Source organism: Osmerus eperlanus, chromosome 16 (assembly GCF_963692335.1).
Source record: "Osmerus eperlanus chromosome 16, fOsmEpe2.1, whole genome shotgun sequence".
In the NCBI taxonomy this organism is placed as follows: domain Eukaryota; kingdom Metazoa; phylum Chordata; class Actinopteri; order Osmeriformes; family Osmeridae; genus Osmerus; species Osmerus eperlanus.
The window spans coordinates 3,398,937-3,415,805 of NC_085033.1; the positions used below are offsets into that span (position 1 = coordinate 3,398,937).

Genomic DNA, 16,869 nt, shown 5'->3' on the forward strand with positions numbered 1-16,869 from the left:
GACAGAATCTAAAAAATATTTGTTTATGTTCCTAGTGTTTGTCAAATTGAAAAGCTGATGTAATTGGCTAGGATGTGTAAAGAATACTTTAGTACCCTTTCCTATGGTACTGCTATTTTGTAGATCTACTTACTATATACTGTACAGTAGCAGTGACCTTTAGCTGTTTCCGTAAAATTCTGTGAGCTGCAAGCCAGCTTTTTCAGTCATTTTCCTATTGTCAATCATTCAGAACATGCTCATGTCTCACTATTAGCTCAAGGACAAATACAACTGGATTAATATTGGTCAAATGGAACAGCACATGCACTGCAGGTTACTGAGTTTGTCTGAGTAGAAGCTTGGAGACATCTTACCAATCTCATTTACATCAATCAGTATAACCCTAACCCATGGTAACTCATGCTCGCGTACTTATGTCTTCACCTAACAGGTGAGATAATCAAGCAAAATGTCTTGTCTGTCTCTAACCGTCCTATCAACCACTATGAAGAGTCTCACAGTCTTAACACATGCCCATCTAAAGTGATGAGCTGATGAGTAATTTACTGGTGCTGTTAAAAGCAGTAACCATGGGTGTTGAGTGGGTCTCATTAAAATGACTTCCCAAGAAAACGACTGGGAAAGTATGATGTTCTTGAGTGTGACCAGGGGAGTTGGGTGGACTGACACACTGAAGATGTGATCCTACTTCTCACTAACGAACACAGACAAATTGTATGCTGTAAAAAAACACAAAATGTCAAATACAACCTAAAAAAAGGAGGTCCGGATCAAGTTATAGCATTAGAACAGTACTACACAAAAACACAAGATTATGGCACAGATTTATATTGCACGTCTCGTTATTTTGACAAAGACACCTTCACCATCTAGTAATGAGCCTTAAAAGTCAACCCAACATATAAAAGAACATGTAAAGTATATGTCAACCTAGTCCTAGCCTGTGTAACATCATCGCCAGATGACATCTATACAGTACAGCCTATGCTTAATCATCATTTGTGTCACACATAGAGGACACTTGGGTTCGGAGATTATGTCACCCTTTGGTTCTCTGCCTTACCAAAGTCTGACCATCCCCCATCCTGAGCAAACTGTCTTACGTCCCTAGCAGGACTGGCTGTAATTGACACCGGACTGCTTAATTAATTAATGGCCCCTGACTGAGGCTCTGGACTGGCTGTATGGTGTAGCTGCTGGTTTCCTGGCTGGCTACAGGATGGAGTAAGGGGTGGTGGGAGGGACAAATGAGGGGAGAAGAGCACCAGAGCGCCCGAGGAGAGGAAGCAGTCAGCGGCATAGTGACCATCAATCATCCTGGGCCATTGTGGTCCTGTCCGTTCTACGCCGGCGCTGTGCAGGCAGGGAGATACAGGGGGAGAGAAATATAGAGAGAGGGGGCAGGGGGGAAGAAAGGAGGGAGAAGAATGGCGGGGGATCTGCCTGGGTGTTCTCACCCTGCACTGTTGGGTTTGGAGGCAGTGCTGCTGTCTTACTGCATCTCCTCCGTGCTCTCCCAGGTCTTGGACCCAGAGGTAAGAGGCTGAACATGGTCCCAGGACCGTCATCGGGTTACTGCAGGTGTCGGGCTCCGCTTGGCTCTTTATGGAATTGCTTCATGTGATGAATGTACGGTGTTTGTTCCGCCCGCCCAAACAGACAGCGGCCGGTGAAGCTACATGTGTCGAAACATGATATGTTGTGGGGTGCTACGCAGTTAGAACAAATGGGTGTTTTAATGGGAGCATAAACATCATTATTACAGCGAGGCGCCATTTCTTTTGTTCGGATCCTGGAATTGTACTCATGATATGTGACAGTTGGGACTGTCAACAATGCAGAATAGAGGCATCAATGAACTGTTTTGAAATGTGAGACAGGGAAGGCATGAAAAGACTGGGTATAGTAGGCTACGGTACTCCACCAAACAACGGTTAACTCAAAACCAGGCAGGTCTGAGAACATTTTGTACAGGAAAGTTCTAGAAACAAGCAGGTTTCAGTGGTGTCCACAGAACCAATGATTACAGATATAGTTGAATTCTCAGAATACCACACAGGAAAATAGCATGGTCATACAGTAACTTTCATATTTTTCAGAAGCAGTATTTCCAGCACCTCAAGGTCCCAGAACCACATAATATGGTATTGTTATGGTGTGATAAAGGAGGGCAGCTTTCAATGCCAGAGTTGGGTCTTGTTTTGTGGTTTCAAACTGGGCTTGGCTCCCTTGGTCCAGGTATTGGTATGGGTCTGGATGAGCTGTATTATGTATTATCTAACCAAGTATGTATAAGTAAGACTGTAGCACGACAATCCTTGAAATCCGTTTGAAAGAGAGAAAGCCATGGCCAACTTCACAAAATCTGGGTTGTTTGTTTTGATGCATTTACAAAACGTATTTGGCATATCTACTAATCCTACTACATGGAAAAACCCAAAGGACAAGAACACTTTTAGCATTACATAATCATTTTGAGCCACTGTGAACCCACTTTTGAAATTAGGACAAAGTCACAGATGATCATTAAGTATTATTCTTGAAAAAGTTACTTTTTGTCACTTAGACTAAGGTCAGCTAAACAATTTTCGTTTAAAGATCCCCATTTGTTGATATTTAACAGTTAATTCTCCCTAATGTCCTTGGCAGACACTGACTGACATTTACATATTTGGGGAATCTCATCCAAAGCCAGGCCAGGCCCCTGACATGTTGTTTAACATGTCAACTCCCTAAAGCCAATCAGGGCTGGCACGCAGCACCAGCATCAGCACCCTGCACACACACCACACATTTAGCTCTGAAGACCATGCAGCCTCACACTGCAACAAAAAAAAATAGAACCTGAAAACAGTTGTTTTTAACAAAAAAAAACATTATTTTTCCTTCAGAACATGCACAGTCCTGGTCTTGTTCATGCTGACGTACAAGTTTTACAGATCTGAGATCATCATATTGCACTGTTTTTGAGCTATCAAAGTGATGTTTTTCTTTTTTCTCAGTTTTTCCATAGGCACGATTACAAATCCCCAAATATATACTCTATTCTCTGGAAGGGTCAAATATACAGTGTGTGCATCTGCCATGCTCAAATTTGCTTCTTAGCAATAGATCCTTTTTTTCTGAATGCCCATCTGTTGGCCCCATTTTATACTGAGTTGAAAGCTCCCACTAATTAATTTGAATGCATCTTATTATAAAGGATATCATTTGTTGTTTTTTTGTCTGAAACATGATGTAACAGCTGTCCTTTTGATCGGGTGCGCAAAACATCCCTTGTCAAGATATATTTTTGTCTGTTGTAAACACAGCTTTTAAAAAGGCATCTTTGGTTATTTCAAAATGTCAGGCATTGCTTTCTCTTCCATGACAGGAAATTAAATAAGAATCCAAGATCTGATACGTTTTTTATTGATTTGTACACATGTACCATAGAGTTTATAAATTAAAATGACTGCTATTATAAGAAGTAGTCAATAAACCGTCCAATTACTATGGTCATTTAAATTTTTGGTTGGCTTACAGTCCTGTCATATTGCCTTCCAGGGACATGTGGGGCTTGTCCAGCACCAACTCTCTAACCAACATTTTGTTGCATAATAATCAGTCCTTCATTATGGAACTATTTACTCAAGCTGGTACTTTATTTCTCGAGACTGATAATAACCTACTTCAGGAATTGAATTCCCCCACTCTGGTGACCTGACAGTAAACCACTGTGAGTTCTGGGACCCAGATTCTGGACAAATTACATTCTCTTGATTCTCATGGGTCTTTCCTGTGGAGATTTTCTGACAGTATCATCATCAAGTGTATAGTAGGCTAGGCTGTAATGTAGAATTCATGAGATAACTAATGTACTTTTGAATTCTTTGTATGCTCGTGAACAAGTGTGAATTGAGCTGTTGTCTGTACTCCCTGATCATCTTCTGTCATTCAGTCAGTTCTGCAGTTTTGATTGGCCTGTGTTACTTGGGGCCCATCTTGTCTTGTGGCTCTTCTGTAAAGGTTTTCTACTTGTGCCAAACTTCACTGTGTCTATTTTGATGTTATTACTAGAGTGAAAGTTTACCACACAACATGAGTGGAGTTTTTATTTAGGATCACATGGCACTTCTGGTGATTGATATGTTATGTTTCACGAGTTCAGTAATCACATCATAGATTGAATAACTAGCTTTTATTGAAGCAGGGCTGGTAGCAGAGCCAAGCCCGATGGTGGAGGAGGCTGGTAGCAGAGCCGAGCCTGATGCAGTGTGGTAGAGGCTGGTAGCAGAGCCGAGCCTGATGCAGTGGGGTAGAGGCTGGTAGCAGAGCAAAGCCTGAGGCTGGAAGCAGAGCCAAGCCTAATGCAGTGTGGTGGAGGCTGGTAGCGAGCCAAGCCTGTTGTGGTTCGTGGAAGCTGGTAGCAGAGCCGAGCCTGGTGCTGATGGAGGAGGCCAGTAGCAGAGCCAGGCCTGGGGTCCTGGGAAGACAAGTGTGTTTAGGGGATGCACAGAATGGTGATGGAGGTGATGTGAATGGTGCATGCAGTGACCGGCATGGTCTCTGGGTGTGGCGGAGAGTCCTAATGGGTCACGGCTGAGCAGCAGCTCGAGCAGATCCCCCGGGAAGCCTGGATAGAGGGAGAAGCAGAGAAGCAGAGAGGGAAGGGTGGGAGGGTGACAACAACAACAACATGCTAGCACAGGGACCAGAGGAATAGAAGAGACTGTATATAGAACTCTTAATTGACAACGGGGAGTTCGGTCGCATTCTTCTGTGCTTTACTGGGCTGATGCGTATTAGTTGATTGGAGACTGGGCTGATGCGTATTAGTTTGATTGAGAGAGAAGGAGCAGTCTTGGTGAGCTATCTTCCTCCCGAACTTTAGTTAATCTAACTCCATATCTACGTAAAAACCAATTGTTGCCGTTTTCATTTCTGTGTGATGGTCGGGGTTATAACCATTAAATCTAACCATTAAATCTGTGGCAGATTTTAGATAAATGCGATCACATGACCCCAGGTTCTCAGAGATTTTAGACAAATGAATAAAGGGGTCAGGCCAGATTAGCACAGAACACATTTTGAAACTCACATAGTTTTTTACAAATACATTTATTTTCCAATGTATTTGTAAGTATAGCACCACTAACTGCATGTTTTATACACGATTGAACAGAGCTGGAATCTGGACTGTATCTGAAGTGACTTGATAATTGTTTTCTTTCCACCTCCAATAGCTTCAGCCCACAGATCCTCCGAAGAAACCAGAACCAGTAACCTCGGAAACAGTGGTTTTCTGGGGCCTGCGACTATGGCAGGTCATCGGCATATTTTCAATGTTTATTCTTGCCATCAGTGAGTAAATGCAAAACTGTTATAAAATGGCTTTTTCTATGTTACTTAAGCTGAATCTGTTTCGCCGCTGTCTCTCTTTGCGTTTAGAACAAATAAAAGGGCCTCAACGGTCCCGAGTGGCCGGCTAGTCAGAATGGAGTCACAAATGGGCATCAAACCTCCCGATTGCTTTATTGACCCAGAACATCTCGGTTGGGTCCAGGGGCCACGTGGTGGCCAGGGGGGACCACGGCCACCATTGGTCAAAGAATGGCCACCCTTCCGGCCCCCCCAACCTCACAAAAAAAATAAAGATTTTTTTTTTTTTAAACCTCCTGAACAGAAACGGTATAAAGCTGAAATAAATGCATTAGTATTTTTTTTATGAAGTCGTCTTATATTGTCATTTGTCACTTACGCTACAAGCCCCATATTCGCAACATGTTGGGCCACGCCGCCATCAACAGCGCAAGACACAAACCAACGTATCTGCATTCTGACAGCGCTTCAATGGAGACTAGCAGCTAACCACTTGATACCGTTAGAAAACTGCTGCTCTGAGTGATGCAGCGTGTGAGTTTTAAAATAGTAGTTTTTGACAATCAAGTGCCACCCCAAATAAAAGACTGGCCAGAGCTGCCCCCCCCCAGAAATAATGTCCTGGCTACGCCCCTGGTTGGGTCAATAATTAAGTTACAATAATCAAATCATGGCACAGATAACTTGCTAGTGATTTCCCCTGGGTCTAACACAATCCCATGTATTAAAAAAATGAAAGGCATTCTTTAATATTCCGGCTAATATTTGTATTCTTCTTTTTCATAAGTAATCACTCTGTGCTGCATCTTCAAATGCCGAATTCCCCGAACCAAGAAAGAGATTGAGGCACGGAGCGCTCAAAGACTGGCGGCAAAATCATACGCCAACACACTGGAAACCGTTCCCCCGCTAAATGAGCTCACAGAGATCCCGGGATGTAAGTACCTATCTGCTTGACCCTTCTCCATTCGCTACCGTTATCATTTTTGCACCCGTTTGAAGTGTAGAACCAATAACCAACCTCAGTATCCACATACCAATACCCGAGCATCTTATTTCAAACCTGCAGTGTGTGACAAGGTTGTATTTTGGAGAAATGGGCCCAGGCTACCACCTGCTAAGCCTGTTGATGCTTTCCTTGAAATCACAAAATACTATTACTATTATTAGATACTTTTCTGTTTCGTCATTCTTCAGGATGTTTCATAAGGTCTGAAAGTTAAAAGTGATTCAGAACTTTAAGCAGAATGTCACATTGTAAAGTGGCAGGTAAATTAAAGTAACAGCACTTCTAGACACATTTTCACACATACCAATACAGTTTTACAAGGACAATTTGGTTGATGTTTAGGGTGGACAGTAATCAACAATACTGAGGCAAGAGGTTTGACGTGTAGAAAACAACAAAATCTAACTCAATCACAATACATTTCACTTACTGCCACCCAAAAATGCTCAACATTATTTGAGAGAAACATAAAAACCTTGTTTCAATCCATCTCTTCAGGGGAAACCTTTTTTCTCAGACAACTTTTGATTCATTTGTTTATCACCCGTCCTTCTGAAAGATATTCCCCTCTATAGCTATTCCATTTATATGTTTATTTGTCTTTCCCATTTGCAGCTTTCAATGCATTCTTCCCATCAATCCTCTACATGTTTGACCTTTATCTTGTAGTTTATTATATGACCTCCCCCCTCCTTTTAAACTCTATCCCTTCTTCTTTCTCTTCCCTTTTTCTCTCTGACCTCTGTCTTTCCCTTTTTCTCTCTGACCTATGTCTTTCCCTGTCTTTCTCCTGCTTCTTCTCTGTTCCTCCAGCCACTGTGGACGCTGGTGTTGTGCAGACAGTTTCTGAGCAGGTGCAGTCTCGCAGCGCTAGCAGCAGCCAGCTTCCTGTGGTGAGGGAGGAGGAAGAGCAGGGCGGACCTCTCACTTTACCTGATACAGGATGACTGTCTTTACTCTCCTTTTCTGTCCTCACCTCCCCCGCCTCGCTTATTCCTTACAAAGTAGGGGATACCCCAGCGAAGAATTATGGAAACAATGTGCTCAGTATTCTCATTTCCTGCCAAAGGAGGACTTGAAATTGACATCTTAAGTATTGCAATGCACGTTTTTCCTTTCTTGCTTCCTCGCCTGTTTATATACTGTACATGTGTGTGTTCTTTCACAATTCTGTTTAATGCACAATGCTTGTGTGTACTCTCTCTCTGTCTCTTTCTCTCCTCTTTCTGCTGTGAGATCAGCATGAAAATAAAATGAATGTACCCTTTCTCTTTCATAAGTATTTCAAGTATGATCATGAACTTTAAACATTAGTGTCCCGTGGATAGCGATTCTCAACATAATCTGTGCCACACAAATGCATCATGGTATGAACAAACAGGAAGTGCATGCATGTCATGTCAACCTTTCAAATGATATCACAGACTTCTGTCACTACAAAAGTAATCAAGCATGAGTTTGTAGTGAAAAGCTTTCTCAACTCAGCACTCACTACTCAACCATGAACCTTAAACTCTCCATAAAGTTTCCTTCTGAGCTCACTGAGGGGATACACTAAGGATGTGTGAGCAAATATTCAAATGACATCACATGGAGTCCCTCCATGAATTATGCTATGCGTGAAGTCAACAATCATACACGAACTTGACCCCACAGCATGTCAACACTTGGGCACATTTCATCTGTAATATATAACAACGTTTCAGTAATGTATTGTGCTTTGTGGTAAAGACCATGTCTCATGACATGAAAATATCAATTTAAATAGATTCATAACAACTGTAAAATGTGCTTTGAGAACCAAAATCCTTCAACAAACAACCTTGGATTTTCCTAAGAGGACCTCTTGTGTTGTATTGTAACCTTGCAACACACAATCACATATGGCTTTCAGATATGACCAATGGATGAATTATAAAGTGCGCAACTGAAGTTCAATTTCAGGCATCCTAATATGCTATCTTGTTCCTTAGCTCATGAGCATTTATGACCAATCTTTGACATTTCATCAGATATTGTAATCCATGCCAGCCTCTGTGAAGATGTGAAAAGATCATACATTTGCATGTCAGTGGGTTAATTCAATCATGTCTCATTAAACAACGTATGTTAATCTCCAATCATGAACAGTTATAAACCTTTTATACCTCCTTTATATGGATGACTCCTAACCTATTACAGTGTAGAGTAGGATAAACTACAGACTCCAGACTCCTGCTTGTCACACTCACTCATGTCATTGGTTCACTGGACCTCCCGAAGCTGTAGTTCACTGTGCTGAGAAGTCAGGCTCTATTTAGAGCTGCTGGTTGAAAGGTTCTTACATCCCTGCTGTCCGTGTTGCTACAACACACACACATTGCATTTTTTTCCACGTTACTATCTCTTTAGCGGTGAGCCGGGAGATGAAAGAGGGTCATTTGAGGGTCCTTCTGATTGATTGGCATTTTTAGACATGCAAAGAGGGTGTCTGGGTTTGGGTGCATGTCACACACCGGGTCCTCAGGGCAGACAGCAGCAGTGAAGTGAGCGACACCCTGAAGGTGTAACAACAGGAAGATGTGTGGCTGAGGTGGGTTGGGGAGCTAAAGAAAAGCATAACTGCGTATAGTTGTCTGGTTTTCTATAATATAAACTGTAAAACATTTTGTATCTTTTTGAAATATTTTCTTATGGTCTAAAGTGAGTTCTGGTAAACCTTTTATTTTCTGTGAGTCTGTCCCCTTTGGTTTTGCTACTGTTTATTTGCAGTACCTCAGGTCACCACCAGGCTTATCAAAACGTGTCTGAGTTTTTTTTTTCTTCTGCCGCAAGAGTTAAAAAAATGACATGGTGTGAAAAAGGCATAGAGGTTATCACAGCTATAGGTGTTATCTGTGGGCCTTCAGAATTTCTAGATTCTGAAAACAAGAAAGCATTCTATCCCAGGGTTGTTAAACATGCCTGGTTGTAGCTGTTGACATGTAAACATTGGCCTGAACTAATCACAGCTGTATTTGTGCATCCAACTAACAGAGCAAATCACTTAGATCACATAGACAAACACATCAAGCTTAGATTTTAGTTTGGTTTGTGTTTAAGTCCTCTCTATTTTAGTATTCCGGGTAATGGAAATCTATTTATTTTCCCTCTAATGCTTCACAGGGAAGATATCTTGTGATAATCCTAGTAAGGCAGAACCTTGGAGGAGAATAGTCTGCTTCACAACCCCCCTCATAGAGTTGCACCCTCACTTCACAAACATTGGCTGATCTCAAACCATGATAGTTTCTTTCTTACTCGCTGCACTTATTTAACCTCATTAAGAAAATAAATAGGCCATGCTCATCAGAACGAATACTGACAGATGTGCTTTCATTAGAACATGACCCACTTAAGGTAGCATTCACAGGGATTATATTTTTCTTTCCACTTACCACAGATTGTTGTGGGCACTCAGGGGGCCTGATGATAACTAATAGCTGCTGAGACGTCCGTATCACTGACTGCTGTTGTATGTTTCTTTTCAGCTGCAAAAGTGGAGGTGAAAGAAGAGGTGACGACAGTGTCTGGAAAAGTAGATGGTGAAAAAGGAGAGAAGAAAAACGCAAAGGAAGGCAAGAAAGAGGGGAAGGGAGCTAAGGATGGAAAGGAGGATGAAAAAGATGCCTCAACAAAGAGAAAGGGTGAAAAGGCTGAGAAAGGGTCTTCAAACAAAGGAGAGGATGAAGGGAAGGGGAAGAAGACTGGAGAGAAAGGGGAGAAAGGAGACAAAGGAGGTGGCAAAGGAGGAGCAAAGGGGGGAGCCAAGAAACCTCCTGCAAAAAAATGAACACTGTTCATGAGTGACAACTGTGCTAAATGACTTTTCATACATATATTTTTCACTTGTACATTTTTGGATACTTTTTATAAAAATGTGAATTGTATTGTATTTAAAATACTTAAAATAATGAATCAATTGAAATATATTTTCACTAAACTGGCTCTATTTGATTACAGGCAATTTTGTCATTTTTAGTGCTTTTGCTGATGGGATATGGGGTCCTTTTTTGAAATTCAACAAACACATGGTACAGTACAATAATAGATTTATTGTCTTTTTCACAATAGAATGAGGAACATTAGAAATTGGAAAACATCTTCCTTTCAAATCCAAGTTTACATAATTGACCAGCCTATAAACATGGAGTGATATGAGTTAGGTAGGTCACACCCTATTGCAAATACTTGCACTCAAACATGTAGCAAGAAGCAGATTCATAAAAAGATCAATTTCTAATCCACTGAAGATATACATAATGAGATAAATAATCAATGAAAGTAAGTGTTTTTTAAACTTCCATGAGAGGTAATTCAAAAACAGCGTACAACATTAGCTCTGTAAATATTGTTTTTACACATTTTAATTCAAAAACACAATCAATGTACATCATACAATCAATACAAAATATGACTGAGTATTAAAGTGCTCACATTTTTTCTGAAAGGCTCATCCAAACAACCTTTTTCATATTGCCTCTAATGGTGCCTTTCACCTGCCCAAACACCAGGTAGTTGGAGCACATACCCACTGTAACTACGGCACTACCAACCAGTAAAATTCACAAAAGGCAGAGAATAGCAACCTTTCAGCGGAAACTGTGTAACTCTTCCTTTAGCAAAAATAAAGCTATAGATGATGATGACATAAAGATTCTATACCTTTAATCATATATTTTTTTCTCTTGGATAAGACCCACTCAAACTATCTATATTTAATTCAAACAAACATTTATTTCAGTAAGGCAGTATTTTGCCTCTCTGCTTTTATCTTTGGTATAAAATATGATGTGCCCTAACCAGTAAACCATGACATTAACAACCACACTGTGAGGCAAGTCAGAAATATAGTATTTTAGAACTGAGACATCTGACACTTGCTACAACACAAATACAGGCTCTGTGACAAACAACAAGGTCTTAATGCTTTTTTTAAAAGTTTGTCAATGCCTCAATTGTCATTTTATATTTCATACCTTTTGGAGTTTTAAATTGTAATCTTAAATCCCACACAGGATATATCTGCCGATTAGAGTCATTGCATGTTAACTATCACTGGTAAAAAGTCAGTTGATTTAGCTTTTATCAAGTTTTTATTCCACATAATGCTGGGTTTGATACACAAAGGAGAAGTACAGTTGGCCAAATTCCCTTTTAAGACTTTGTTTTCTGTTTGGTGAAACCCTACAAGTTCAATGAATGAATGAAGAGACAAGTAGAATTAAATACATATTGTAATCTACAGACAACAGAGATGTGGATGTTGAAAAGGAAGAGCGATAAAAGGGCTTAAGTGCAGTTTGTTTCTTGAAGGACCAATAATATGCCACAAGCACAGACCGAAATGCGACATTGAATTGAGCATGATGAATGATCATTTGAATTAGCTTTCGAATATAGTGTCCCTCACCACCATTTCTACTTTCCAGTTGTTTTTTAGAGATTATATACAGTATGAAATATAAAAAATATTTCACATCCTATACCTACAGTGGCCCACGGGTGCACAACACAACAACAATAGCGAAGCAAACAAAAGTTGAAAACACAACAACATTATTAGCACACAACACAACGACATTAACAAAAATGAAACATTTATAAAAACGCTGCATTTCAAAAAACAAGCAACTACTTACAACACCACAACAATAAGTGACAACACAACAGCATTGGTTCACACCACAACATCAGCCAAGAACACAACAGCATTAGCCCAAAACACAACAACATAGAAACACAGAAACACTGCATTTCAAGTTGCTCACAAGTTGCTTGGTTGGAATTATTTCAAATTGACTGGCTGTCAACAAGTTTGTTTTTATTTTGGTGGGAACCCAACTAATTCAACTTTGCACTGCCCCTAGATGTCTAAATGTTGTGGTTTTGTAAGTAGTTGATTGTTTTTTGAAATGCAGTGTTTTATAAATGTTTCATTTTTGTTAATGTCGTTGTGTTGTGTGTTAATGTTGTTGGGTTTTCAACTTTTGTTTACTTCGCTAATGTTGTTGTGTACCCTTGGGCCACCGTATATACCGCTTTATCTGTACACAAGATTTTAATATGATTACATATTTATGAAACAAATTTGCTCACAATTAAAATGGATTTATGATCTTTGTAAACATAGTGACTTCTACATGTGTACATACATTATATACAAAAAGCAGCATAACACTGGACCATATATAACATGTGTGTTATTTGGTTCTAGTGTTCCTTCATTCCAAACCAGTTTTCTCCTTTGGAATTCCAAGGGAATTTGAGATTTCCATTGAGTTCCTCATTTAATTAACATTCTGTGGAAAATAGGACTGTTTCCCGCACCCTGCCTTTCTGTGAGGGGAATCTCCCTTCGACAAACCTTCAGGGAAAAACTGCTACAATTCTATGATGTCAAACCCTACACCTGTCTCCAACATACTGTCAGTCTCAAAAGAATGACATATTCTCATTAGTCATCATTATAAAAAACAATCACAAAATACTATAATGGATCATTAAAACACTGTGGAATAAACTCCCATTGGCAACACATTGTTAAATACTGGTCAATACTTGGTTAGTAAGAATACCAGGAATTCTCAAGAAACGTCACCTTCCCTCATATTGCCCCATGGGCTTTGAACACTAACACCATTCTGAAACTACAGTACTGTGCAGAGTACCTAAAACTGATACACAATAATGGCAGATCTAGGTTCCCTGAGTCATGTTCCCTTTTACATTGAAGTGGGTTTGGTTTAGAACAAATTCAAACCAGTGAGTTCTGTCCTGTATGAGACTATAGAGAAATATTCAATGACCTAGGAGTACATGATTCCAATACTTTAGAAAAGATTAAGTGTTCTTCTCACCTGCATATACAGTGATGTACTCACTATCTAACAAATGCTAACAATGAACCTGAACCCTGCAACCCTGCTGCTTCTCTCTGTAAAGGTAAGTGAGAGTATACATATATATATATATATATATATATATATATATAGATATATATATATATATATATATATAGATATATATATATAGATATATATACAAAAGAGTAAATCTACAATATCTGAGATTGAGCTTTATATACTGTAACGTATTGGAACTACGAAGAACAGACAATGTGATTCCAATTCCAGGAGCAGAGTAGTAAAAATACTTGACAATGAAAACTAAAGGAGCTACATGATTGTATTCATCCTACCTGTGACACAATAACGTCAATGAGAAACAGCCGTGAAATTGCTCCATTCTGTTCTCAGCCAACAGTTGATCTGTGTGGCTGATGGACGTTTTCTCAGAGCAGAGTCTCTGCTAGAATGGGGAAGGTGATTGTATTGGTGACCAGCCTCACACATTGATACACCCTTGTGCCTAGAGCCTCATCCCATCCTCCAAGTCCTGGCATGATTCACAGGAGAATAACTGGCAGTGTGAACACAGTCATCCCCAACACGACATCCTGAGATGCTCGACTGCTCCGTGCTGTCGGTCACATGACGGTCTCCCTCTCTTCCTCCACCACGGGCGAAGGCTTGTCCTCCTCGCAGGAGCGCTGGGTGGCGTTGGACGGCTCCTCTTCGGGGACGTGCAACTCCTGCCCCGAGGAAGGGATCGAGTTCTCCGACACAGAGCCGTTCTTCACGTAGCCCGGTAGGTTCCGGTGGCCGTTAACGGTGACGGGCCCCAGTCGTGTGGTGAGGTGCAGGGCCAGTGGTCCGCGGGCAGTGACGTTGGTCACGCTGGTGTGTGAAACCATGGGTCCGTAGCTGTATGTGTTACTGCCACTGCGAGCTTTCCTCTTAAAGTCCAGGGCTAGCGTCCTCCTACTCCAGGACTTCTTGATCTCTGCTTGCACCTAACGTAACAAAGAAAGACAGGACTACAGTAAGTGCATCTGGCATGTTCCTCCTGTCAGGGCTGAAAACTAGAAATAACCAAGTACTTACCTCGCCATTGCAGAAGCAATATATAATTGCAACAAAGAATCCCTATAAAGAAAAAACATACACAGAAAAAGCATGACAATGATGTCAAAGAATTTTCCAGACATTAGATGGACCAAATTCTGAATCAGTACAGTAAGTGTAGTACAAATATTTGATTGAAATAGCTCTCTCGTATTCCTAACATTCTACTGTAATCACATCATCATCAGTGCTGCCACAGCCAGTGCAGTTCCACATTGATTTATGCAGATATATAACTACATTCTTGGGGGACCCATAGGACTGAACCTGTCCTAATAACAGAGCAAATTCTTCAGCAAATCACATAATAATCCAGCTCTTGATTAGTTAGAAGTGTGTTAGCACTGGGCAGGAAAAAATGTGCCTGCAACCTTCTCGGGATTTGTCGCCAGTTTCCCACATTCCACAGTCCCACATACCACAGTCACCACTGTACCTGGAAAGAGTTGAAAAGCATCTCGTAGTGCATCTGTATCTGCCAAGGAACCCCGGTAACTTCTGTGTACGGCATGGCCATGAACACAATGTAGTGGACCCCAAACAGAGGCGTCAGCACCAAGGTCGACTTCAACAGTTTCCTGCGAAGGAAATTAATCCCAGCAGAGATTGTTGCATTGTCTGATCACCGAGCCATCGTACTTTTTTTATTTGACAAATCAAGAAAGGACTGTCAGAAACAGGTGCAGCTTCATACCTGTACTGCTGTCGTGTGTCACATCTGCCGGCATTGGTTTCTCTTAGCTTGGTTGCCAGAACTCGGATTATATTCAGGAACAGCAGAAAATTCACCTGAGGGGAAAATGTGAGGCAAATGACAGCAAGTTTAATAACGCCCCAATCAAAATGGTGGATTATGACACTCCTGTACAAGCATGCTCAAACAGTCTGAAGCAAGAGAAAACCTGTGGTTGGTTCACTTACCACGATAGCAGTCAAGATGGGTATCTGAACTATCCATTTCAAATTGCCAGCACTTAGGTCCCAACACCTGTGAGGGATAGACAAGGCATTTAACGAAAAAATAGACTATGCAAAAGGTATAATTATGTATGCTCTCTAGGTAGGTTTGTGTTGGTGGTTCTGAAGCCTGGGATGAAGATAAAGAAGAACACACGAGGAGGTCTTGGTAATTGTCAATAATTATGTGCTGTATGTTGGTCTTTCAACCATTTGCCACATGAAGTATTTCTCTCACACAGAGTGCACCTTTGCAGGTGAACTTCAGCCTTTTGTTGTTATTATTGTGAATATGCTTTCAGCACTAACATAAGCAAAACGGTTATCTCTTTGTTATTGTACCAGTCAGAGTCACTTACTCTGTGTCTGCCAAGGTGGCTCGAACACTTGCCCAAACTGTCACAAACATAGCTGGAACTCCTGAGGAAGAGGACAACACGATAACACATATCTCCATTTGACAGCTCCTGCAGAAATGCGGCAGGCTCTGTGACATCATATTGTCCACAATTATGTAGCGTTGTAGCTTTTTTTCCTTGATGTGAGACAACTGGGCAGCACAGCATCCACATTGTATGCGCTGTGCTGATATAGATGTAAAACGCACAGTGTGTACAATGCAGGGGCTGTGGGCTTACATCTTTGATCTCACAGCTTCAGAGTTTGTCTTGTTTTGTCACACAACAAAGCCAAATCATTTCCCTTGTTCTTTTGACTTGTACACCTCCACCTAGCCTACGTGAATCGTTGGAGAAAATCTGTTTTCTGAGAAATGCATATGTTTGTCTACTGACAGATCAAATGCTTTATCTTAGAATGTGTAGCGTGATTGGGAGCACTTACCCCAACCAATCATAGTAAATCCCCAAAGATACTTCCTGTCAGAGAAGAAGGTCATGAAGATGAGACTGTGAAGATAAAGGCCTTCCACCAGGATCCAGTAGTAGTTAGTGGCCAGGAAGTACAAGAACAAGGTCACAGCCACCTTGCAGCCAATCTGAGACACATCAAAATGCATCTTTATTATCTCATATTATACACAACAAATCTAGTATTATTTATTACTGACAGGCACATCAAGTACAACATTGAATGTACTGTGTCCCACATAACTACTGTAAATGGCATCTTCATTCATGTTCTCTTCCACGGACCTCAGTTACAATAGGACTCGTGCTAATCCCGTTTATATTCATCCAGCACGTGTTTATGTGGAGATGTCTTAACATCACAGTGGATGTTCACATCACAAGTGCACCTTGTTGATCGTGAGTGGTGTGGAAGAAATTGGGATTTCCTGTGTCCTTACATTATTCACTAATCAATAGAACTAGTCATTGGATACTAGTTAGTACGTTCTCATGTAAGCTTGCTATTAATAAGAGAATATTGTGTCTATGTGTCAGGGTTAATAGATGTTCGGGGTCAGGAGAAAGTACTGGCTAAACGTTCCTTGTCATGACTACAAGGAGAGCTCCAACTATGAACTCTCTAGTCTGAGAGTTGTCATTTGTTGGGAGCAGTGAATCTCTTTCTCTGAGACTGTTGAAACGT

At 40.8% G+C, this 16,869-nt stretch overlaps 2 protein-coding genes and 1 long non-coding RNA gene across 5 annotated transcripts in view; 1 reads left to right on the top strand and 2 right to left on the bottom strand.

Annotated features, from left to right (window-relative positions):
* Positions 1 to 1,414: 1,414 nt before the first annotated feature.
* On the top strand, positions 1,415 to 10,312 carry tmie (transmembrane inner ear). 3 transcript variants are annotated; one of them, XM_062481440.1, is made up of 4 exons: positions 1,415 to 1,538; positions 5,229 to 5,346; positions 6,152 to 6,301; positions 9,883 to 10,312. In XM_062481440.1, the coding sequence occupies exons 1-4, from the start codon at positions 1,431 to 1,433 to the stop codon at positions 10,182 to 10,184; spliced, it is 678 nt and encodes a 225-aa protein (XP_062337424.1). In that variant the 5' UTR covers positions 1,415 to 1,430; the 3' UTR covers positions 10,185 to 10,312. The 3 variants fall into 3 exon arrangements, with proteins under 3 accessions (XP_062337424.1, XP_062337427.1, XP_062337425.1); XM_062481443.1 differs by lacking the exon at positions 9,883 to 10,312 and adding an exon at positions 7,187 to 7,652; XM_062481441.1 differs by lacking the exon at positions 1,415 to 1,538 and adding an exon at positions 4,767 to 4,849.
* A 114-nt stretch (positions 10,313 to 10,426) lies between these two features.
* Positions 10,427 to 12,147, bottom strand: LOC134036354 (uncharacterized). The gene is made up of 2 exons (XR_009932408.1): positions 11,091 to 12,147; positions 10,427 to 11,056 (listed from the first exon to the last, which is right to left on the bottom strand). It is a non-coding gene; the product is annotated as an uncharacterized LOC134036354 (long non-coding RNA).
* A 1,240-nt stretch (positions 12,148 to 13,387) lies between these two features.
* Positions 13,388 to 16,869, bottom strand: part of pth1r (parathyroid hormone 1 receptor) — a 28,023-nt gene continuing 24,541 nt past the window's right edge. Inside the window, exons 7-13 of the mRNA XM_062482117.1 lie at positions 16,159 to 16,312; positions 15,675 to 15,735; positions 15,280 to 15,346; positions 15,053 to 15,147; positions 14,795 to 14,936; positions 14,338 to 14,379; positions 13,388 to 14,246 (exon numbers count right to left, since the gene is read on the bottom strand). Coding sequence (XP_062338101.1) covers positions 13,881 to 14,246; positions 14,338 to 14,379; positions 14,795 to 14,936; positions 15,053 to 15,147; positions 15,280 to 15,346; positions 15,675 to 15,735; positions 16,159 to 16,312 — 927 coding nt within the window. The 3' untranslated portion in view covers positions 13,388 to 13,880. The remainder of the gene's footprint in view (positions 14,247 to 14,337; positions 14,380 to 14,794; positions 14,937 to 15,052; positions 15,148 to 15,279; positions 15,347 to 15,674; positions 15,736 to 16,158; positions 16,313 to 16,869) is intronic.

Bases quoted from the DNA above. Each gene is read 5' to 3' on its own strand.
- tmie (XM_062481440.1), top strand. From the start codon at position 1,431: ATGGCGGGGGATCTGCCTGGGTGTTCTCACCCTGCACTGTTGGGTTTG. The intron at 1,539-5,228 runs GTAAGAGGCTGA...CACCTCCAATAG, and splicing joins CCCAGGTCTTGGACCCAGAG to CTTCAGCCCACAGATCCTCC. The intron at 5,347-6,151 runs GTGAGTAAATGC...CTTTTTCATAAG, and splicing joins AATGTTTATTCTTGCCATCA to TAATCACTCTGTGCTGCATC.